This window comes from Pongo abelii, chromosome 13, assembly GCF_028885655.2.
Source record: "Pongo abelii isolate AG06213 chromosome 13, NHGRI_mPonAbe1-v2.0_pri, whole genome shotgun sequence".
Classification (NCBI taxonomy): Eukaryota; Metazoa; Chordata; class Mammalia; order Primates; family Hominidae; genus Pongo; species Pongo abelii.
In genome coordinates, this window is record NC_071998.2 from 122,748,005 (window position 1) to 122,771,934 (window position 23,930).

At 48.3% G+C, this 23,930-nt stretch overlaps 1 protein-coding gene across 36 annotated transcripts in view; it reads left to right on the top strand.

Moving 5' to 3' along the window:
- Positions 1 to 23,930, top strand: part of PRRC2B (proline rich coiled-coil 2B) — a 125,158-nt gene that overhangs the window by 45,262 nt on the left and 55,966 nt on the right. For 23 of the 36 annotated variants that reach the window (XM_063714489.1, XM_063714478.1, XM_063714486.1 and 20 more), the window contains 4 exons: positions 11,501 to 11,670; positions 14,156 to 14,333; positions 18,132 to 18,234; positions 20,507 to 20,579. In XM_063714489.1, the coding sequence (XP_063570559.1) occupies positions 11,556 to 11,670; positions 14,156 to 14,333; positions 18,132 to 18,234; positions 20,507 to 20,579 (469 nt within the window). In that variant the 5' untranslated portion in view covers positions 11,501 to 11,555. Of the gene's footprint in view, positions 1 to 11,500; positions 11,671 to 14,155; positions 14,334 to 18,131; positions 18,235 to 20,506; positions 20,580 to 23,930 lie in introns of those variants that run through there. The other 13 variants (XM_054520740.2, XM_063714483.1, XM_054520727.2 and 10 more) reach the window with 2 other exon arrangements.

Below are 23,930 nucleotides of genomic sequence, written 5' to 3' on the forward strand. Positions count from 1 at the left end.
TCAGCATTGGTTATTATTTGGGGGATGATAGAACCAATCTTGGTTTTTTTACCCCCCTGTGTTTTTTTCTGTGAGTCTCTGTGAGGACATAGGGTTTAGGAAGGTGGGGAGGAATGCTTTCTCCTGGGCTGAAGGAAGTCACTTGCTGCCAGAGACAGGCCAGCCTGATTTGTCCTCTTCTCTTGTGCCCAGATTCCAGCTTGCTCCAGGTGACGTCATTCCTACAGGGGAAAGGCTTTGGGTGTAAACAATGGCACTGCCGGGCAAGCCAGGGACAGCTGTAGCTGGCTGGGACTTGGCCTTCCTCCTCCATGTGTTTGTGCTCAGCTCAGCCTTTCTGCCATCCTGAGTTTTCTTTAAAATTATTTTCATGGTTTTAAAAAGCAAATAGCAAGTCTGTTTGGAATTAATACACAGTGTTTTATGACCCTTACTGCTGAATTCTTTTGAAATAGGAAGTCAAAACACAATAGAACACGGGCAGAGGCAGATGATTAGTATTGCAGCGTGACAGCATCCAGAATTTAAGTGGCTCATGTTGGTGAAGAGAGATCCAGGAATCTAATCTGGGAGCTAGTTTAGGGATGATACTTTTCTGTAATTTTTTTTAAGATTTACAGTTTTTCTGTATCAAGCGTTTATTTCTTTTGTTACTAAAAAATGTGATGGGGAAATAAATGAGCAGAACTGGGATTATCCACTTCCGTAAGGCCATCTATTGTAACATCAGAGGGTGACTGCAGTGAATAGCTACATTTATTGCCCCAAAGTGGGAAGCCTTGAAACTGGGGCAGTTTAGTGTGGTTTAAATTAGTCACAGTAGAGTGTTTATCTCGAGAGGGTTTTCTGAGAATCACCCTGCATCTCTGTCTTCCTGAGAATTAATTAAAGGGGTCCACCAGCAGATCCTAAACACCTGGGAGTTTGTCCTCATGGTGTTTGAAGGTCTCCTCTCTGTACCAGCACCCTTAAACTGTGACACACCAACGTGGGGACGGGTCCCCGGTACACAGGAGGAGGTAGAAGCACAGGTGCCTGGTCTACCCAGCACCACCCAGAGCAGCCCTGCTGGGGAACAGAGGCTTTCCTGGCTGCACAGGAGTCTGGAGAGATGGGCGCTGTCGAAAGCTGATAATTGGGTGGGCCGCAGAGAGAACAAGAGCAGAACCACGGTGAGGTGACAGCCGCCATTGGTCGAGTGCCCGCTGAGGACAAGTGCTGGGTCAAGTGTGCAGTTTTTGTTCTCTCATTTATTCCTTACAGCAGACCTGGGAGGCGGGAGATGAACATGGTATGTTCATTTTACTTAATCCATGAGGAAATAGACCTCAAGTCACAGTGTGGAGTGGAGGCGAGATGCAAACCCAGTGTTTCAGATTTGAGACTGCTGGGGGTGGGGTGGAGAGAAGGCTGGGTGGCAGCGTGGGGCCAGCATGTTGGGCTGGAGGCGGGGTCTGGACTTGACCCTGGTGTGGTGGGGGGTGATGTGGAAGGTGTGTGAGCAGGTGCTCCTCGTGGTCTGTGTTGCTGTGTGAGCTGTGGCTCTGGTGGAGGGGGACCCAGCTGACCATGTGGTTCCGGCAAGGGTCTTGCAACTAAGTGCCGGAGAACCCCCCGGTTCTCCACTGGGGGTGGGGAGTGCTTCTTGTGTCCCCACCATACGCCTCAATGCTTCTTTGTTTTTCCTTTTCTCTTATTTTAAATTTGTTGCTTCCTATATATGCTGTCTCCTTGCGGTGCATGGTCTTCTGGGGATGGCTCATGTCTCCCATAAGGAACACTGGGTTACAGGAACCCCACTTTCCCCACTCTGTGGTTTCCTCAAACCTTATTTTCAGGCTGTTTATTCTTGGAGAGTTTGTGCAGTGTTCTGCAGGGACCTCACCCATTTGGGCTTCTGCAGGTAGAATGCCTGGATTGTGCTACAGCTTTCAGCTTTCCAGCCTTCAGCTTTCCACATGGGCCAGTGCCTGGCTTTTAGGGAAGAGAAATGTGGGCACTTTAAGGCTCTTTGAAAGCCACCTCTGCTTTTCTTTTTCTTTTTCTTTTTTTTTTTTTTTTGAGACGGAGTTTCCCTCTGTCGCCCAGGCTGGAGTGCAGTGGCATGATCTCGGCTCACTGTAACTTCCGCCTCTTGGGTTCAAGTGAGTCCTGTCTCAGCCTCCTGAGTAGCTGGGATTACAGGCATGCACTACCACGCCCAGCTAATTTTTGTATTTTCAGTAGAGTCAGAGTTTCGCCACGTTGGCCAGGCTGGTCTCAAACTCCTGACCTCAGGTGATCCACCACCTCAGCCTCCCAAAGTGCTAGGATTACAGGCGTGAGCCACCACACCTGGCCTACCCTCGCTTCTCTGACAGTGCCACGTAGGGAGCCTCTGCAAGCTGGAGATGTGGGGTTTGGGTTAGGCTGTCATTGAGTGAGGCAGCAGAAGTGTCCCCTCAAACCCACCTGGTTCCCCCACCCTGGTATGCACACAAGTTCTTCATCATCTTGCAATGTATTCATGTCCATACTTTACCCGCTGAACCAGAAGGCAGCAAACTGCAACCCCGACTGCAGCCCACCTCCTGTTTTTGTAAATACGGCTATTCCCCTTTGTTTATGTGTTGTCTGGGGCTACTTCCATGCTACGACGACAGCATCAGGCAGAGTTGAGCAATTGGAGCAGAGAGCGCTGTGTGGCCAGCAAAGCTGAGTACATTTACTGTCTGGCCCTTTACAAACTTTGCAGATCTCTCCTGCTGCAGGAGTGCAGGGTGGAGTCTCCTGTCTCCATGTCCCCAGCACCAAGTGGCACAGGGTCTGGCACACACATGGGTCAGTAAACATTTGAGTATTTGAAGTAGGTGAGGTCACCTTACTTATGTTAAAGGTTTTTTGCGGACACTGGTTGGTGTGTTGGAGAAAGACAGACTTCTTTAATCTTGTCCCTGGGTTTCATGGTGATGGTTCTTGACCGAGACTTAACAAGTAAACTGTCCAGTGGCCACGTCCTTTTCTGGCCCACATTGTTATTTCCTGAAGTGTTTATCCAGCCTGCTATCAATTTCCATTCCTGTCAAATCATGATTTTTGGTATGTTTTGTCTAGCAATGGAATCTTTCCGTTCCTTCTGTAAAGAGACATCCCACCTTTCTTTCTCACTATCCCCAGCCTCACGGCCAGGGCACGTTGCAGCAGTCACTGTGTCCCCCTGAGGTCGGGCCTTGGGCCTTTATCACTATTGTGAGTGGAGGAAAGAGCCATGAAATCTCTAGGTGCCCACCTGTGAAAAGAGTGAAGCGACTGGATTTGCCTTGGGTGAGAATCTGGCTGTTGGTGGCATGGCGTAAATAAAATGCTTGATTTTGAAGCTGTCCAGGACCATCATCTGTGCAGTTCACCAGAAAGCAGCTGTTGAGCCTGGGCTGACTTATATCAGAACCCATAGTGCCGCCTTTCGTGTCTGCACCGGTGCTCCCACTGGGAAAGCAGATTCCAGGTTGTGGGACATTCAGTCTGCAGCCTGGCGGCGTCCAGTGCAGCCTGGGCTCCAAGCCTGGCCCTGCACTTGGCAGCCTTGTGACCTTGGGTGCGTTACTTTTCTTTTTCTTTTCTTTCTTTCTTTTTTTTTTTTTTTTTTTAAGATGGGAGTCTCACTCTGTTCCCAGGCTGGAGTGCAGTGGCACGATCTTGGCTCACTGCAACCTCTGCCTCCCGGGTTCAAGCGATTCTCCTGCCTCAGCCTCCCAAATAGCTGGGACTACAGGCGTGCGCCACCACGCCCAGCTAAATTTTGTATTTTTAGTAGAGACGGGGTTTCACCATGTTGGCCAGCATGGTCTCGATCTCTTGACCTTGTGATCCACCCACCTTGGCCTCCCAAAGCACTGGGATTATAGGCGTGAGCCACCCGCGTCCGGCCAGGTGCGTTACTTTTCTATCCTGATTGACTGAACCTTAATGTCCTTCTCTTTCAAACAGGCAGTAGTATCTTCCAGAAAGTTGTTGTTGTGAAGGGGAGTAGAGCACATGAGGGCTTAGCAGGGTGCCTGGCCCTTGAAGTGCTGGCGGCCACTGATCACCCTGAATGCGGAGCTGTAGTGGTTCCTGGTGAATGATAGGTCATCCCAGTGCCCTGGTCAGGCATCTGACACTGGCTGGCACTCAAGTGTGGAGTGAAATTAATCCTGTTACCCGGAAATGGCTTTTGATAAATTAATTACAGGGCAGAGATGTTCCCTCTGGTGGACAGATAGCAGGAACCTGTTGGACAGGCGGGCACTGTCTGGAGAGGCGGGGCTTGGATGTGAAGTTGCCGTTGTTGTCGAATCTTTCTGGTTGTTTTTTTTCCAGCACAGCCTGGGAGCATTTCTTTAGATTATGTGCTAAAATATGTAACTTGGATTCTTTTTCAGTGTTCTTTTCTCCATTCATTTATTCCCAAATCTGTCTTCATATGGGTTTTAGGCCCCTTTTTCATTTGCCTAATGGCAATATTTTCTTTTAGGCTGGCAAATTTCAGAATGCTTTAGCTCCCCATGGCAGTGTCTCTGAGTGGCTTCTGTGGGAAAGGAGGGCTTACAGCAAGGGGGCACACAGGCTGAACTTCTTTCCAGCAGGCATCGTTGGGTTGTGTCTGCTTCATATGTCATACTGAGGTTCCAAGTCAGATTGTTTGGGGAGAAAACGAATTCTGTTGCCTACAGAAGGGAGAGAAGGTGAGGTAAAGCTGTGGCCATAAGCCAGGTTTGACTTACGCTAACCTGCGAGGACCTGGTGCGTCTATGCCGGGTCTAGTCCCACAGACCTAGGGGTGAGTGAGAGCTGGATGGAAATGCCTCAGACCCGCTGGAGAGCTGTTCTCTTGCCTCAGCTGGCTTCCTGCTTCACACTTGGATGCTCACCGGTGCTTTCTCCCTGCCTCCGGATGGGCTAGCTTACCTTGGGGTATGCATGTGTGTTGATGGATGGAAACTCGGCAGGTATTTGAAGCCTGGTAAAGCCCTGCTAGCAGTGCCCTGGCCTGATGTTTGTGAAAAGCGGCTGGCAACGGAGCCAGATGGTTGTGGGCGGGGCCAGCCTCGCACTTAGCCCGGTCAGTGGAGATCCCTGCAACGGGAGGAAATTGGAATGATTCTGGTTTATTTTGGAGTTGTGTCCAGTGAAAGATCTTCCGACTGCCGTAAAGCTGGTGTGTATACACAAACTTTGTAAAGGACCAAGCAGTAACTTTTTTAGGCTTTGTGGGCCATAGATGGCCTCTTGCTTATTTCTCTTCAGGCTGCCGGCCCCTGCTCTGAGGGAACGTTGAGGCTGGAAGATTCTCCACCTGTGCAGTCTTCACTGTGGAGAGTGTGATTGTCCTCATAGGGGCTGCTTTCATTCACTGCAGCAGTGACTCGCCTGGTTCCTTGTTGGTATCCCAAATTTACATAGGAAAATAGGATCCAATCCCAGGCTTGTAAGAGGTGGCTGATTCCACAGTAAGCCATTTCTTTCTTTCTGGTGTGTTTTTTTTTAAGACACATTTTTCCCTCTGTCGCCCAGGCTGTAGTGCAGTGGCCCAATCTCCGTTCACTGCAACCTCCACCTCCCAGGCTCAAGCAGTTGTCCTGCCTCAGTCTCCCCAGTGGCTGGGATTACAGGCATGCATCACCACTCCCAGCTAATTTTTTTTTTTTTTGTAGTTTTAGTAGAGATGGAGTTTTACCATGTTGCTCAGGCTGGTCTTGAACTCTTGGGTTCAAGTGATCCACCCGCCTCAGCTCCCCAAAGTGCTGGGATTACAAGCGTGAGCCCCTGCGCCTGGGTAGTAAACCATTATTTCTGTGGCTGTCAGTTGTAAACATTGATGGGCTTGATTTTAGGGTCAGTGCTTGTCTAGGCCACTCCTTCAGTAGATGAGGAAACAGGTCTAGAGAGGCCAATAGCGTGCCCAACAAGTGCAAAACTTGGTTAAAAGGTTGGGGGCACTGGCTGGGTGCAGTGGCTCACGCCTGTAATTCCAGCACTTTAGGAGGCCAAGGTGGGTGGATCACTTGAGGTTAGGAGTTTGAGACAAGCCTGGCCAACATGGTGAAACCCCGTCTCTACTAAAAATACAAAAATTAGCTGGGCATGGTGGCGCGCACCTGTAATCCCAGCTACTCGGGAGGCTGAGGCTGGAGAATCACTTGAACCTGGGAGGCAGAGGTTATAGTGAGCCAAGATTGTGCCACTGCACTCCAGCCTGGGCAACAGAGTGAGCCTCTTTCAAAAAAAAAAGATGGCGGGCACTAAAGAAAACATTGTACAAGCAGGTTAAGTGCAGATGTTAGTCCAGTGTGTTTCTTGTACTGGCTTCACTAAGGCTCTGTGATTGGAAGGGATGGAAAACATTTCACCTGGAACATAGAAGGTGCCCAGTTAGTATTTGTTGGGTGGCTGAATTTACTGGGAGGACATAGTTCAAGCAACAGTTGTAGACAGACTGACATCTCTTAAACACAATTCTAAATTTTTGGGAGAATGTCTCATGTTTGAGCAAGGTTTTTTTTTTTTTTGAGATGGATTCTCACTCTGCTGCCTAGGCTGGAGTGCAATAGCACAATCTTGGCTCACTGCAACCTCTGCCTCTTGGGTTCAAGTGATTCTCCTGCCTTAGCCTCCCAAGTAGCTGAGATTACAGGCGTGCACCATGCCTGGCTCCTTTTCGTATTTTTAGTATAGACGGGGTTTCACCATGTTGGCCAGGCTGGTCTTGAACTCCTGACCTCAGGTGATCCTCTCGCCTCGGCCTCCCAAAGTGCTGGGATTACAGGCGTGAGCTACCACGCCTGGCCTGAGCAAGGTTTTTTTCCTTTTGTTTCCACTAGGGTATGGGGAAGTATGAATCAAACCTTCTCAGAGAAGTGTGGTGTGTGCCAGGTAGTTACACTGAGAGCTGTGTGTGTCCATTCTACCTTTTTCCCTCAGGCCTGGTCAACACAGAGTCAGAGAAAGTAGAGGCTCTCACTCTGTCACCCAGGCTGGAGTGCAGTGGCGCGATCTCAGCTCACTGCAAGCTCCGCCTCCTGGGTTCATGCCATTCTCCTGCCTCAGCCTCCTGAATAGCTGAGACTACAGGCGCCTGCCACCATGCCTGGCCAATTTTTTTTGTATTTTTAGTAGAGATGGGATTTCACCGTGTTAGCCAGGATGATCTCGATCTCCTGACCTCATGACCCACCTGCCTCGGCCTCCCAAAGTGCTGGGATTACAGGCGTGAGCCACCGCGCCCGGCCCCCGAGGACTTTTTAAGCAATATTTATATAAACAAATGTATTTCTGGTCAGTTTTCAGAATTAAATGACATTTTAGCTGAGCATGGTGGTTCACGCCTGTAATCGCAGCTACTTGGGAAGCTGAAGCAGGTGAATCGCTTGAAGCTAGGAGGCGGAGGTTGCAGTGAGCCGAGATCATGCCACTGCACTCCACCCTAGGTGACAGAGTGAGACTCCATCTCAACAGAAAGAAAAAAAAATCACATTTGATTTAAGAAATCATTCGATGTTGCCAGGCACGGTGGCTCATGCCTTTAATCCCAGCACTTTGGGAAGCTGAGGTGGGTGGATCACTTGAGGCCAGGAGTTTGAGACCAGCCTGGGCAACATGATGAAATCTTGTCTGTACTCAAAATACCAAAAATTAGCTGGGTTTGGTGGCACACACCTGTAATTACGCCCAGCTACTCAGGAGGCTGACACAGGAGAATTGCTTGAATCTGGCAGGTGGAGGTTGCAGTGAGCTAAGATGGTGCCACTGCACTCCAGCCTGAGCTACAGAAAGAAACTCTGTCTCAAAAAAAAAAAAAAAATCATTCAATGTGAAATCTTGCCATGCCTTTCTTTTTTTTTTGAGACAGGATCTTGCTCTGCCCTCAAGAGGCTTGCAATCTAGCCCAGAGAATGATGCTCTTATTAATTATGACTTTTGGGGAGTGGGACAGCAACTCACTGGACCTAGCCTGAGGGAGGGAGATTTAAAATGGCCCATGGACCCCAGGGCAAGGAAGCAGCCAGGTCATGGGCACCACAATCAGAATTGGGCACGTGGGACTGACTCCCATTCTGAGCATTGCTGCCCTTTGCTCCAGTGCAGGAGGCGAACTCTGGGGAGGGCTGCTGGGGTCAAGCAGCTGCTGGCAGGTAACTTGGCGGCAGTGAGTGCTTGGAAGCACTTTTGCTGGTATGTTTCTTCATTGTGCCAGACTCTCCTACACACTCTAGTACATTCAGCATCCTTGGGCTTGGCCACTGAATGTGGGCGGCACTCCCATCATTGTGACATCAAAAATGCTCCTGCACATTTGCAAACACCCTGGTATTCCTTGGCCCATGGCAGCAGCTGAATAAACTGGGATTTGGGTGAGGGAAGGGAGTTAAGTAACCAGCCAACATGGCTGAAGCCACGTGGGGCGGAGAGGAGAATGTCCTTGAAGAAAGGCGCAGTGTCGGCCCGTGGTTGTGTCCCCTGCTCATACAGATTGGACTTATGACCGCTTATCCCTTGGCATCCATTGTCCTGCGTTCTTCATGAGCATTTCTTGATACGAATTGCATGCGGATCTGTCCCTCAGTGACTGGCAGATCTTAGGTATCAGTCGATACCTGTTAAATGAATGAAAGGATGGTTTGCACACTTGCACGTTTGACATGGCACCAGCTCAGTTGGCGTCTTTTGTCTCACTTGTTTTGGCCCCTGTTTGTAATTGATTTTCACTCCCTATGTTTTATTTGGATCATAATATAGTCGTGTGTGTGTGTGTGTTTTTTTGTTTTTTTTTTGACGGAGTCTCGCTCTGTCGCCCAGGCTGGAGTGCAGTGGTACAATCTCAGCTCACTGCAAGCTCCGCTTCCCGGGTTCACGCCATTCTCCTGCCTTAGCCTCACGAGTAGCTGGGACTACAGTCACCCACCACCACGCCTGGCTAATTTTTTGTATTTTTAGTAGAGAAGGGGTTTCACCATGTTAGCCAGGATGGTCTCGATCTCCTGACCTAGTGATCCACCTGCCTTGGCCTCCCAAAGTGCTGGGATTACAGGAGTGAGCCACCGCACCTGGCCCATAATATAGAGTTTTATCTTTAAAATCATCCTTTGGGGTACAGATTGCCCCCCACCACATCGCATGTGTTCCTCCTGGCCTGCATGGTGTCAGAACAAGATGGTGAATTGGCAAACCTTGCTTCCGCAGCTACTACCAAGTGCCTTTTACCAGTCAGTGGTAAAATGGGGAATTGTAGTTGTTGCCATTATGTCATTTAGGACATGTTAAACATATGCCTTAATTATTGCTTTAGCTTTGTTTTCCAGTAAGAAGTGATGATCACTTATACAAGTGGTTTTTTTTTTTTTTTTTTTTTTTTTTTTGAGGTGGAGTCTCGCTCTGTCGCCCAGGCTGGAGTGCAGTGGCACAATCTCGGCTCACTGCAACCTCTGCCTCCTGGGTTCAAGAGATTCTTCTGCTCAGCCTCCTGAGTAGCTGGGATTACAGGTGTGCACCACCATGCCCAGCTAATTTTTGTATTTTTAGTAGAAACGGGGTTTCACCATGTTGGTCAGGCTGGTCTTGAACTCCTGACCTCGTGATCCACCCACCTTGGCCTCCCAAAGTGTTGGGATTATAGGTGTGAGCCACCGTGCCCGGCCTACAAGTTTTGTTTTTAAAGAGATAGGATCTTGCTCTGTTGCTCGGGCTGGAGTACAGTGGCCTGATCATAGCTCACTGCAGCCTCAAGCTCCTGGGCTCAAGTGATCCTCCTGCCTCAGCCTCCTAAGTAGCTGGGGCTACAGGTGCATGCCACCATGCCCTGCTAATTATTTTTATTTATTTATTTTGAGATGTAGCCGCCCTCTGTCGCCCAGGCTGCAGTGCAGTAGGGCAATCTCAGCTCACTGCAACTTCTGCCTCCCGGCTTCAAGCAATTCTCATGTCTCAGCCTCCTGAGTAGCTGGGATTGTAAGCATGCACCACCATGTCTGGCTAATTTGTGTAATTTTAGTAAAGATGGGGTTTCACCATGTTGGCCAGGCTGGTCTCAAACTCCAAACCGCGGGTGATCTGCCCACCTCAGCCTCCCAAAGTGTTGGGATTATAGGTGTGAGCCACCACGTCCGGCCTATTTTAATTTTTTTAGACACAATGTCTTGCTGTGTTGACCAGGCTGGTCTCAAACTTCTGGCTTCAAGCAGTCCTCTTACCTCAGCCTTCCTGAGTAGCTGGGATTATAGGCATGAGCCACTGAGCCCATCAAGTGTTTTTGGTTTTTGGTAAGGAAGCTTAGAACCTATTGCCAAGGTTGTGTATGGAATAAAAAGCAGTGAAGCTCTTAGTCCTCAGTGCCTGGCACACAGGCCCTTGGTCGGCACTTAGTATTTGTTTTTGTTGTGTTTTTTTTTAAGACGCAGTCTCGCTCTGTCGCCCAGGCGGGAATGCAGTGGTGCAATCTTGACTCACTGCAGCCTAGGTTCAAGCAATTCTCCTGCCTCATCCTCCTGAGTAGCTGGGATTACAGATACCTGCCACCATGCCTGGCTAATTTCTGTGTTTTCAGTAGAGACAAGATTTCGCCATGCTGGCCAGGCAGGTCTCGATCTCCTGACTTTAAGTGATCTGCCCACCTTAGCCTCCCAAAGTGCTGGGATTACAGGCGTGAACCACCACGCCCAGCCAGCTTAGTATTTTGAGTGAGTGAGTGAGTGAGTGAACTGATGAGGAGAGCACTAGTAGACTCACGGACACCTGTAGCACATTAGAAAGTGGCAGAGGAGGGAAGCTTCTTTCTTGGAGGTCTTTTCAAGGTTGTCCCTTCAAAGGGGCAAGTGCAGATGGCATAGCCCCCATGTGGCCTCTCCCTTGACAGCCCTGGGGAGTTCTTGCTTTCTGTTTTCCATGTATGTACTTTAGAGAGCCCTTTTGTTGCCTAAGCAGATGTTTTCTCTCTGGGTACTTGTTGTTTATTTTGAAAAGTGCATATACTTGATTATTTCTGAAGGATAATACTCTGGCTGCCCTCCTTTGATTTGGTTTTGCTTGTCCTTGAGATGAACAGCCATGGTGTAAGTGGGTTGTGTACCTCCTCTATTTTGCTAGCCTTATTTTCAGTGTTATACATGGATGTGCTATAAGTACTGAGCATTTATTTTTCCATCTTGAGCTGTCCTTGACTTGGAGAGGGCTCTGTTGAAGTTTACATGTCAGTGTGGCTGGTGTGCAGTAGACTCCAGCCAACTCAGAGTGGGAGGAATTAACAGCAGGTGGGGGTTGGGGGGATACTCCACAGATCGCCTCGGGGTGTCTACAAAATGCCCTGTTAATGTGAATGAACAGCCTGTGGGTGGTGAGAGCAGTTTTCTAAGGACAGTCCAAAGCCATCTTCAGATCTTCAAGGAGATCCATGATTCGTGAAGGATTCACTCTGCTGGATCAGAGGTTCTGCTGGAGTGACACTCTTGTTTTTTTTTTTCTCTCTTTTTTTTCCTTCTCTATTTCAAAGGCAGATCGGGAGCGGTGCCGAGAAAAATTTCCTTACTAGATGACATTTCATCGCAATGTCCGATCGTTTGGGGCAAATTACCAAGGGCAAGGATGGGAAAAGCAAGTATTCGACTCTCAGCCTGTTTGATAAGTATAAAGGAAAATCAGTAGACGCGATTAGATCCTCAGGTAAGGCCCGGGGTTGAAGGCCAGTTCCTCAAACCTTCTCCGAGTGACATATCCCAGAAACCCAGAGTCCCTCACCTGGTTAGACAGATGTGGTCCGTGCACACCAGGCTTCTGGGCGTGCATGTAGAATCACTCTCTACTTCCCACTTGAGGTGTGATTTCAGAGCCTTGAGCATTCTGACTCTTCTTTTAGTGAAATTTTCTTCATCTATTACCTTATTGAAGCTGGGGAGATATATCTATAGATATCTATATATCTATCTGTAGATATCTATATATCTATCTGTAGATATCTATATGTCTGTCTATAGATATCTATAGAGGTGTGTGTGTTTGTGTGTGTATATATATATATACGTATATATATGTATATATATACGTACATATACATATATGTATATATATGTATATATATACGTACATATACATATATGTATATATATGTATATATATTTTGAAGACAGAGTCTCACTCTGTCACCCAGGCTGGAGTGCAGTGGCATGATAGCTCATTGCAACCTCCACCTCCTGGGCTCAAGCGAGTCTCTTGCCTCAGCCTCCCTAGTAGCAAGGATTATAGGTGTGTGCCACCATGCCCAGCTAATTTTTGTATTTTTAGTAGAGACGGGGTTTCCCCATGTTAGTGAGGCTGGTCTCAAACTCGTGACCTCAGGTGATCCACCTGCCTCGGCCTCCCAAAGTGCTGGGATTACAGGCATGAGCCACCGCGCCTGGCCAAAGCTGTGGATTTTTATCCTGATGGGTAGAATGGGACTTAATAGGCATTAGTGTTATCCGGTTTTTTTTTTTTTTTTTTTTTTTTTTGGAGACACAGTTTTGCTCTTATTGCCCATGCTGGAGTGCAACGGTGTGATCTCGGCTCAGTGCAGCCTTCACCTCCTAGGTTCAAGTGATTCTCCTGCCTCATCCTCCTGAGTAGCTGGGATTACAGGCATGTGCCACCACGCCCAGCTAATTTTGCTTTTTGTTTTTTGTTTTTCTTTTTTGAGAAGGAGTCTCACTCTGTCACCCAGGGTGGAGTGCAGTGGCGCGATCGTGGCTCACTGCAAGCTCCGCCTCCCGGGTTCATGCCATTCTCCAGCCTCAGCCTCCCGAGTAGCTGGGACTACAGGCGCCTGCCATCACGCCTGGCTAATTTTTTGTATTTTTGGTAGAGATGGGATTTCACCATGTTAGCCAGATTGGTCTCGATCTCCTGACCTCATGATCCGCTCGCCTCGGCCTCCCAAAGTGCTGGGATTACAGGCGTGAGCCACCGCGCCCAGCCTAATTTTGTATTTTTAATAGAGATGGGGTTTCTCCATGTTGGTCAGGCTGGTCTCGAACTCCCGACCTTAGGTGATCCACCCACCTTGGCCTCCCAAGGTGCTGGGATTACAGGCATGAGCCACTGCGCCCGGCCAGTGTTATCCTTAATAAAGAATTTTTTTTTTTTTTTTTTTTTTTTTGAGACAGACTCTCACTCTGTCGCCCAGGCTGGATGGAGTGCAGCGGCGCAATCTCAGCTCACTGCAAGCTCCGCCTCTCAGGTTCACGCCATTCTCCCACCTCAGCCTCCTGAGTAGCTGGGACTACAGGCGCCCGCCACCACGCCCGTCTAATTTTTTGTATTTTTAGTAGAGACAGGGTTTCACCATGTTAGCTAGGATGGTCTCGATCTCCTGACCTGGAGATCTGCACGCCTTGGCCTTACAAAGTGCTGGGATTACAGGCGTGAGCCATCGAGCCTGGCCATCCTTAAAGAATTTTTTAAATTTTGTTTTAAAATTTATTTATTTATTTAGAGACTGGGTTATGAGACTGGCTAATTTTTGTATTTTTAGTAGAGACAGGGTTTTGTCACATTGCCCAGGCTGGTCTCGAACTCCTGGGCTCAAGCGATCTACCCACCTCGGCCTCTCAAAGTGCTGGGATTACACGTGTGAGCCACCACGCCTGGTGTGTTATCAGCCTTTTTAGCTTTCAGGGTTCTTGATATTCTGGAATTTGTTGGAAAGATTCATGTTGATCCTTTTCACACCCCATGAAGACTTCGTGAATGTCGAAGGGCTCCTGTTCGGTCTTGTTTTGGATCTAGGCAGAGGCTGTCCCTTTAGTCCTGTAATGAGACCAGAGCTGTCTCAACTTGCAGAGAGGTGGTTCCTCTGTAAGCTGGAGGTTCCTGGGCCTGGCTCCTCACCCATGTTGTAAAGTCTGCGAGCCTTGTCCTGCCCACCAGTGAAATGGAAGCCTTTGTACAGGTTTTAGCAGCTCCTTTGTCCCTGTAGTCTTCAGTGAAGAGCTTGTAAAGTGACTAAAGTGACACCAAACACTTGTTTGTCCCACTGCTGGTCTGCCCTTAGTTTTTTGTCTCGTTAGCTTTGTTATGATCACTTAGAGTTTGAACGAACAGCTGAATGCATCAGGCCTCTTTCCTTCTGTGATCTTTTTTGCACGGTGTCTGTTCCGTGCCCCTCTCCCTGCAGTTATTCCTAGACATGGCTTACAGAGTCTTGGGAAAGTTGCTGCAGCCCGGCGCATGCCACCGCCTGCAAACCTGCCAAGCTTGAAGTCTGAAAACAAAGGAAACGACCCCAACATCGTGATAGTACCCAAGGACGGGACGGGATGGGCAAACAAGCAGGATCAGCAAGACCCAAAGAGGTAAACGGAGGAAGTGGGTGGTGAGTGGGAGCTGGCACTCCAGGTATGGTCCCGGCATCCTTCCCTTTGGCAAACTAACCCTAACCCTTTGGCTACTGCAGCGCTAGTCTTGCAGTGGCAGAGTTGGAAAACTGGGAGATGCAAATGAAGCTGCTTCCTCTCCTGCCCTGGTGCTTCGTATGTTTCTTTTTCCATGCCTTCATTTTTTCTGGCTTTTAGAGCCGATGGAGCAGCACATCTGTGGACAACCTTGTCCCCAATGACCAGTTTCCCCCTGTGCCTTATTAGGAAGGGCCTCATCACCCCAGAGGAGCTTATGCAATGACTCAGAGCCAATTCCTGTAAGAAACACTGTGGACAGAGCTGGGGCTTCAGGACTTCATTCCTGGTGACGGGTGTCCCTGTGAGCTGAGCTTGGCAGAGAATCATGCAGCTTCCCTAACCGTCGGCCCAGCAGCTTCCCAGACAGAGGAGACTTCTGCCGTTGCTCTAAACAGACCCAGTCATCAGTGAGAGCAGCACAGAATCCTCCAGGATCGCTGTACTGCAGCCTCCCTGGAGGCTCACCTCCTGCCAGCACAGTACTTACAGAAACCCTAGGGGGCAGAGGGTGGCACGGTGCTGTCAATCAGAGAAACAGCCCCTGTGTGGTGGGCTGAAAACACAGGGCCTGGCTGCCTGGGGCCCACTTGGATGGCTGCACCTTTGTCTCCTACTGCTCCTCTCTGAGTGTTTAGCCAGTGCTAAGACAATTCAGGGAAGGGGATGTGTTCAGGGAGGGACAAGGCCTTGCTGAGGCTGGCAGACAGAAACCTGCTGCTGGGGTTTGCCTGTTAAGGAATGTGAACAAAGCTGTCTGGCGGCAGCGCCCTCCTGGCCTGCATCTCTGGTGGCCTCCCTGCTGATGAAGGAAACCAGACGGTAAAAGGGACCCAGATCTCAGCCTGCCGACCCCAGCATCCTTTTCTTTCAAGTCTGTGCTGGAAATGACCATGGCAGCTTTTGTAAAATTGTTGCCTGTATTTACTTCAGACAGGATGTAGAGAGTCAGCTAGTTATTCATCTAGATGATTATAAAGTAGTAATCAAAATAGGGCCTTAGAAGTTATTTTTAAAACGTTTCTAAGAGTTTGCTTAGGGATCATATTGATGGGCGGTATAGCATGACTTTTGAAATCTGCCAGCCCTAAGTGGTTTCCAGCTAGACCACTTATTAGCTTGATGGAACCTGGAGAATTGTTTGACTTCTGAGCCTCAGTGTCACCCCCCTTGAAATAAGAAAGATACCTGGCTCTGCTGGTGGTTACAAGGTATCCATGAGGCATTGATGGGCTAGCATAGGTCAAGTGCTTAGCCTAAACCTGGCACAGAGGAGGGGCAGATATTGGCTGCTGACATCATTCCATTCAAATGGTACTCATTCCATTCACACCGTGAGCTCTGGAACGAAATGGATATTGCACGTTTTAATGGAAGGACTGAAATCCTCTGCACCACCAAAAGTTCTAGAGAGGACAAAGCATTACTCCCTCCTGTTATCCAGCCTTTACTCTGCCTTCGTGGCTCCAGTGAGGGCTAGTTGTGCTGGAGCACGTCCGCCAGGGAAGAGGTGAGGATGGAGTGTTGGTGAAGGCACAGACCCCCATGTAGTTCTCTGCTGTCCCAGGCCACATCCTCCCACCAAGGTATCAGGTGGCAAGTGGGCCCACAACGTGGGGACTCAGTGCTGAGTTTTGGAGAACACAAAAGTGCGACTACTTGGAAGCTTCTCTTTTAGGTAGAAGGAGATGTAAGAACCCGATCAGTAGCCTTTTGTTTGTAATAATCACGAATAGTGACTTGCCTAGGTCAGGTGAATCTTGGAAGAGGGTGTCTGTATAGAGTTTGGCTTCCATTTACAGATAAGCCACTTGTATTGGAGGAGTTCCCACCAGGGGGGTGGCTGCCCTCCTTGAATCTTGTTGAGTGGAAAGTTGCCTACAGTGACTGGAGCACTGAGTTAGAGCAGAAACCTTCATTTGGCCATTTCTTGTTGATTTCATCACTTCACCTGTGGAGTGTAAATTCACTGACACAGCCTTTTTTGGAGGGCAGCCTGGCAATCATTTGAACTTCAAAATATCTTTTGATCCAGCATTTCCATTTCTAAGGTCGTATGCCATGGAATTACTTACAGAAAAAGGGTGTGAAGATATGTATTAAAAAAAATTCTTGGCTGGGTGCGGTGGCTAATATCTGTAATCCCAGCACTTTGGGAGGTCGAGGAGGGCGGATCACCTGAGGTCAGGAGTTCGAGACCAGCCTGACCAACATGGCGAAACCCCATCTCTACTAAAAATACAAAAATTAGCTGGCCGTGGTGGTGCACGCCTGTAATCCCAGCTACTTGGGAGGCTGAGGCAGGAGAATCGCTTGAACCCGGGAGGCAGAGGTTGCAGTGAGCCGAGATCGTGCCACTGCACTTTAGCCTGAGTGACAGAGCGAGACTCCATCTCGAAAAAAAAGAAAAAAAATTCTTATTGTAGGCCGGGCGCAGTGGCTCACGCCTGTAATCCCAGCAGTTTGGGAGGCTGAAATTAGCAGATCACGTGAGGTCAGGAGTTCGAGACTGGCCTGGCCAACATGTTGAAACCCCGTCTCTACTAAAAATACAAAATTAGCCAGGCGTGGTGCTGCATAACTCTAATCCCAGATATTTGGGAGACTGAGGCAGGAGAATCGTTTGAACCTGGGAGACAGAGGTTGCAGTGAGCTGAGATCATGCCACTGCACTGCAGCCTGGGTGGCAGAATGAGACTCCATCTAAAATTAAAAAAAAAAAAAAAAATTCTTATTGCAGTTGTATCTGTAAGGGAAAAAAACCCATATGAGAGATTGGTTAAATTACGGCCTGTCTAGTTGTGTTGTGTGGTCATTAAAAGCAAAAGAAAGATCCGTTTCTATGTTGATGAAAAGATGTTCAGATGCATGAAGTAAAAAAGTCATAGAGCTTTATGTATGGGGTCACTCCACTTCTGTTAGAAAAATACTATATTCCTGCAGTGTAAAACTCTGCTGGTTAAAAACAAACAAAACTGTATTAACAGGTATAGAAAAGTCTGCTTGGAGTTTCTCTCTGGATGATGAGATCATGATGTTCTCTGTTACCTAGTTTTATTTATAAGTTTATTGTTACTATGAGCATGTATTTCTTTTATAAGCTCAGAGAAGGTTAAAAAGTCAGCCCTCTGAGTAGGTATGGGCTCTGGGTCTGGCGTAAGGGGCACAAGCCCTTCATTCCAGTGATTCAGTTTCCCTATTGGCAAATCCTTCATTTGCATTGTTTACAGTGAGCTTTTAGTTTTTGCAGACAGAAGGCTCTACAAGAAGGCAGAAAAGTTTCATTTTTAAAAAAAGAAAGGCCAGGCGAGGTGGCTCACGCCTGTAGTCCCATCTACTCAGAAGGCCGAGGTGAGAGGATTGCTTGAGGCCGGGAAGCGGAGGTTGCATTGAGCCAAGTTTACCCCACTACACTCCAGCCTGGGTGATAGAGTGAGACCCCCCGTTGCAAAAAAAAAAAGAAAAAGGCAGAGGACTGTCTTGTGCTAATTTTAAATGTCAGTGCCTAGAACTTAAGCATGGTTTGTTTTCTCATTAGTTTTTGCCAGCATAAGAATCTACTGGGGAAAGTCGTATTTTTATTGGCCAGAGGAGGTCTGCTTCCTGTGAGCAGCTGAACAGCTGTGGCTCCTGAGAACGCAGAGACCTGGCCAGCGCACTCTGTGCGGTGCCTGACCCCACTGCCCTGCCTTTGTCTAGTTCCAGTGCGACGGCCTCTCAGCCGCCGGAGTCGCTGCCGCAGCCGGGTTTGCAGAAATCTGTCTCCAATTTGCAGAAACCGACACAGTCAATCAGTCAGGAGGTAGGTGCTGGGACTCCATCCCGACTGTTTCCTGGGCATGGTAGCCCCTAAATCTCTTTGTTGCTGGGGAATGGAAGGAGTTGCTACTGAGAAGTGTGGTTGTGCATGACCTGTCTATTCCAGAGGCACACCCGATGAGTGACTTTAGAAAACCAGCATGGGAAACTCTCGTGGTCACTGGTTAAGAAATTTAATCTGCAACTTTTGGAAAAAGACCTCAGATACAGATTAGGATACAGGCACCTACTTTGGTTCCTGTTGATTTACCGTGAGGCAGGGTCACTCAGGCTGGACTGCAGACTAGTTCAGGGTGAAGCTCCATGGAAGCATCACGTGAGCTCCATGGAAGCTTGGGTCACAAGAAGACAAAAAGTGGCAGGTCACAAAAAGGTTCACTGACCAGGTGAGTTTGAAAAACAAAATGAAGAGAGCTCCTTTACTGCGGTACTTCTCAGTGCCTTTCATATGCTAATACCTACTGTGACTCTCTGAGAAGAGGGTGTAATGGGCAGCAGTCCCTGAATTTATTTGTCCCAGGAAACATTTCTTCACCGAATGTCTCTAGGGACTAATGTCTCTCAGAACACACTTTGGGAAATACGAGCTACAATCCTTTATTTGTTGATGTGTTTTAAGTGTTTTTCTAAGCAGAAAGTAATGATTTCACCAAGCAAGAGCTCATAACACACTCAGTCCATCAGTGCCTGGCTACAGGTTTCCAGAGATTGGCAGGAGGATATACTTAGCCAGAACTAGAAATCTAGATGAGAAGTCTATGAATTTTTTAGAAGATGAAAAGAAAAGTAGATGTAGATATCTCGTATTCACCAGCTTTCTTGACAGCGGGAATGAACATATTTTGGTTTTGCTTTGCTGCATGGGCAATATAAAGTCTCAAATGTCATCTCCTCTCTGCTTTAACCATACTCAGGGAAGTCTGTGGCTTTGCCAAGACACCCTCTCCCCACCTAACACTGAACCGTGCTTTTAAAATTAAAGACAAGAAAAGAGGTCTATAATCATGCAAGACGCCCTTTTCGTTGGCCTAAATCCACTGGGACCTGTAGGCTAGTCAGAGTATTTAGAGTTGAATTCCTTTCTGTTTCCCAGAATTTGAAAGAAAAGGAGTGAGCTGATAGAGCTGAGAGATCAGATTTGCCTCTGAAGCCTGTTCAAGATGTATGTGCCCAGACCCCACCACTGGGGCCTGTGGGTGAGGTCCTGGGCATCTATTTGAATGAATTGCTGAAGGGGCAGCACTATGCCAAGGAAGGGGAACCTATCCTGGCACTGGCACAGGGGTCACCTTATCCAGTGCTCAGTGCTTCTTTGCTGCTACCTGGTTTTCTCTCATATGTGAGGGGCAGGTAAGAAGGGGCGCCCAGTGTTGTGCGAGTTTTAGAACATCTACCAGTAAGTGGGGAAAATTCACAAAGCAGCAGCTTTGTTTTGTGTATTTTCACTTTCAGTTACAAGAGGAAGGCTGTGAGATGAATGTTAGTTGAATGGAAAAGACGGGTGAGCTTAGTGGTTAGAGACTCGAAAGGGCACTGGACATAGGCAGGCTGGAGACTGGTCCTGGTCCTGCTGTTCTGCATCTGACTCAGTCACTCTTCTCTGAGCCTCAGTGGGGGATGTGACTAGAACCTTCCCAGGGTGTGGTGAGCATTCAGTCAGGCTGGGTGTGCTTCGCCTAATGCTGACCTTGGCGAGTTTTCATCAGAGGTGACCTCGTAGGGTTCTCTGGAGGGGAGCTGTGCCTTGTAGAGTCACAGTCACTACAGAAAGTGCTGCAGCCGGCCCACCCAGCTCAAGATCTGGCATGTTGGCCTTCCCGTGTTCACATTCCTCATTAGCAGCTGCGCAGTTTTAAAGACACATGCCGGAACTGGGCCTTAGTCTTTGTCTCTGGAGCAAAATAAAGTAGCTCTATGTGGACACGGGAGGTTCCAGAGCACCAAATGGAGAGAAACAGGTTTGGGTCCTGGCTTTGCTGTGTCACTGTCTGTGTGACTTGAAGCTGGTCACTCCCCAAATCCTGCTCCTTGTCTGTAGAGTGGGCCTGGCATTTTCTGGTCCCTGGGACCGCTGTGTGGAGTGTGCATTACAGAGGAGGTTCAGGGCTTTGCTGCTGCCCAGAAAGTGGTGGTGGATGGATCCGTATAGGGTTGGAATCTAAGGTGCTGGCCTCTCAGCACCTTGTTGTAATAGGCTGTTATTGTACAGTGGAATAAGGGAGCTGGCCCTCTTCTGATTCTCTTCCTTCTTTCAGAATACAAATTCAGTGCCAGGTGGACCAAAGTCATGGGCACAGCTGAATGGAAAGCCAGTAGGACACGAAGGTGGTAAGTGCGCACGTGTGCGTGTGTGTTTGGGGACGCTGGGGAGGGGGAGGTGAATGCCTTTTCCAGAATGTCTGGTTGGGTCTAGGCACCCAGAAGCTTTGAGGACTCTCTTCCACAAAGAGGTACTGTCTGTGAAGCCCTTGCCTGTGCACAGCGGGCACTGACTCTGTAGAGGTGCCAGCTCTTTGGTTTCTTTGGATGTGTGCTCTTGCTGAGACAGAGGAGTGCTGACTGGGCTGTGCTGCTGGTGGGCTCCTACTTGCTCCGCGGTGTTGCCAACACCATCCGCTTCCTCTCTTCTGGGACCTCCTGTGGTCACAGGAGGGAGGTGTCACATGGTGTGTCTTGGTTTGATGAAGAAGCTGGCCTTGGGGTTGGAGGGGCCCGCCTGGAGGATGTTCTATCTGAGCACTCCGAGGGTTATGTGATGTTACCAGAAGCGCTGCGCCCAACACACAGGAAGCTCCCTGGAAGCGGAGCACACTGTGCTGCTTCCATGGAGTAGCTCAGGAGAAAGATGAGGGCGATGGACTGAAGGAAACAGTGTTCAGAGTTTTAAAAAATAAATGCATGAGAATTACACATTCACACGGCCTCCGAGGCAGGCCCAGAATAGTGGGCTAAAGCAGTTTGGGTGAGTTCTGTGCATCCAGGCTGCCCTCCAGCCCCCACAGTCCTTGGAGAATGTGGGTCAGCAGATGTTCTTGAGAGAACCAAAAGATCCGAATTTTCTACGTGAGCTCTTCTGATTTTTGATGATAGCTTGAATGTTTCTAGCATACTGTGCTTCAGACCAAACTAGGCAGCAGCTTTAAGTGGGAAGGAGAGTGGTCGTGGTGTGGGCAGATGATTCAAAGGAATGTACTGGGGAAAGCCCACAATTCACTTTCTCCTGTAAAGCAGCACTGGCTGCCCTTTATTATCCTTTGCCACCATCCTGATATCGCCTTCTGCTTCCTGCACTACCCCTGCCAGCCAAGGCTTCACCAGACTTGGTCTTTAGTAGCCTGTATTAGAAAACCAGCTGCACATCCTTCGTTACCTGAACCTCACCCCCAGCCTGCCATGCCTAGGAGGTCCTGCCCCTTATGGGTTGAAATCCCTGTGCTCAAAGGCTCTTCCCTCAGTCTCCAACGGGAAATGACCGATCAGTCAATGTGCCAATTGAATTTCAGTGCCCCAGCTTCTCCCAAGGGGCTGAGGGTACAGATCGAGTGCCAGCAGGAGTGCAGTGGCGCAATTATAGCCCATTGCAGCCTCGATCTCCCGGGCTCAAGCAATCCTCCCACCTCAGCTTCCTGAGTAGCTAGAACCACAGGTGCGTACCATGACATCTGGCTGATTTTTTTTTTTTCCATTCTGAGTAGAGACAAGATCTCACTATGTTGCCCAGGCTGGTCTCAAACTCCTAGGCTCAAGAGATCCTCCCACTTCAGCCTCCCAAGTAGCTGGGGCTGTGATCACAGGCGCATGCACCACCACACCTGGCTTACTGATTAATTGATTGATTGACTGAGTGATTGATTGATTGCGATGAGATCTCACTATGTTGCTCAGGCTGGTCTCCAACTCCTGGGCTCAAATGATCCTCCTACCTTGGCCTCCCAGAGTGCTGGGATTACAGACGGAAGCCACCGTGCCTGACCTCAAAAGGATCTTTGAAGATGCTTTATGAAGAGCATTCACTGGACTTGTAACTGGTTCTTTGGCTTTCCATATCTTATATTTCTGTAAGGCTAGAATTTTTTGTTTGTTTTGTTTTTGTTTTTTTTGAGACAGAGTCTTGCTTTGTCACACAGGCTGGAATGCAGTGGTACAGTAGCTCACTGCAGCCTCCGTAAGGTTAGAATTTTTAAAAGTAGATAGAATATATTAATTTTTATTTAAAAAGAACTACAAAAATTAAAAGAAAAACTTCCGTATAAATTGGCCCAACTCCTATGGAAGCCAGTTTGGCACTGCCTGGCAAAATAATAACACATAATACCCTTTGACCTAGCAAGTGTACTCTGAGGAAATTGCTCTACAAATTATACTTGCCCATGTGTGAAATGACTTGTGCATAAGATTATTCACTGCAACATTATAATAGCAAAAGATGGCAAACAGTCCCTTGAAATGCCTGTAAAATTATGGTACTTTAATGAAATGTGATTTGGCTATAAAGAAAAAAAGCAGAAGTTTTCTATTGATTTGGCAAGATCTCCAGGTGAAAAAAAGTACAGAACGGTATGTATAGTATCTTACCATTTGTGTAAAAAATGGGGATGAGGGCTGGACATGGTGACTCACACCTGTAATCCCAGGACTTTGGGAGGCCGAGGCAGAAGGATTGCTTGAGTCCAGTAGTTTGAGACCAGCCTGGACAACCTGGTGAAACCCTGTCTCTACAAGAAATACAAAAAATCAGCCGAGTGTGGTGGCAGACACCTGTAGTCCCAGCTACTTGGGAGGCTTGAGGCAGGAGAATCACCTGAGCACCAGAGGTGGAGGCTGCAGTGAGCTGTGGTCACACCCCTGTACACCAACCTGGGTGACAGAGCAAGACCCTATCTTAAAAGACAAAACAAGAAAATGGGAGTGTGGAAAAATACACTTCTAAAAAATGTTGTATATGCATGTTTTAAAAGCCACCCATCTGTATACTGATGTATATATATTTGTTTAAAAATCTCCAGAAGGTAACAGAAAACTGCCAGTTTTTTGAGGGAGTCAGAAGGGGGCAAATGGGCATAGGGGTGAGAGGAAGGCTTCTGTGTCTACCTTTACATGGTGTTCACTTCTGAACCATGTCATTGTGTTACCTGTAAAAAATATAGATAATGTAACTATCACAATAAAGCTTGATGGAGAAAATAATTTTAAACTGGACGTGGTGGCACACACCTGTTATCCCAGCTACTTGGGAGGCCAAGGTGAGAGGATTGGTTGAGCCCAGGAGTTTAAGTCCAGCCTGAAAAACATAGCAAGACCCTTTCTCTACACAAAATTTAAAAAAAGAAAGAAAATAATTGCAGGCAGAAACCTGCCAACCCACAGAATCGACGCACTGGGCAGGGTGGGGGCCAAGTATAAAAGTCAGTTTCAGCTCCCCCTCTTGTGCTAGAGTCACGCATCTGTGACACTGTCAGGAGTGTGAGGATTTGAGGGTGTTGCCCACAAGTGTTTTCATGACTCTTTGGAATTCAAAAGGACTTTTCCTGAATTGATAGACTCAGTTGATAGGTCACCTGAAACAGACCCAGGAGAACTGATTGCATGTTTGGGCAGAGGTCAGAGGCTCAGATACCAGCTGCTGCCCCACCAGTGGCTCAGCCTGTGATCTTGGAAGAAGCCCCCTTACTTTCCTGC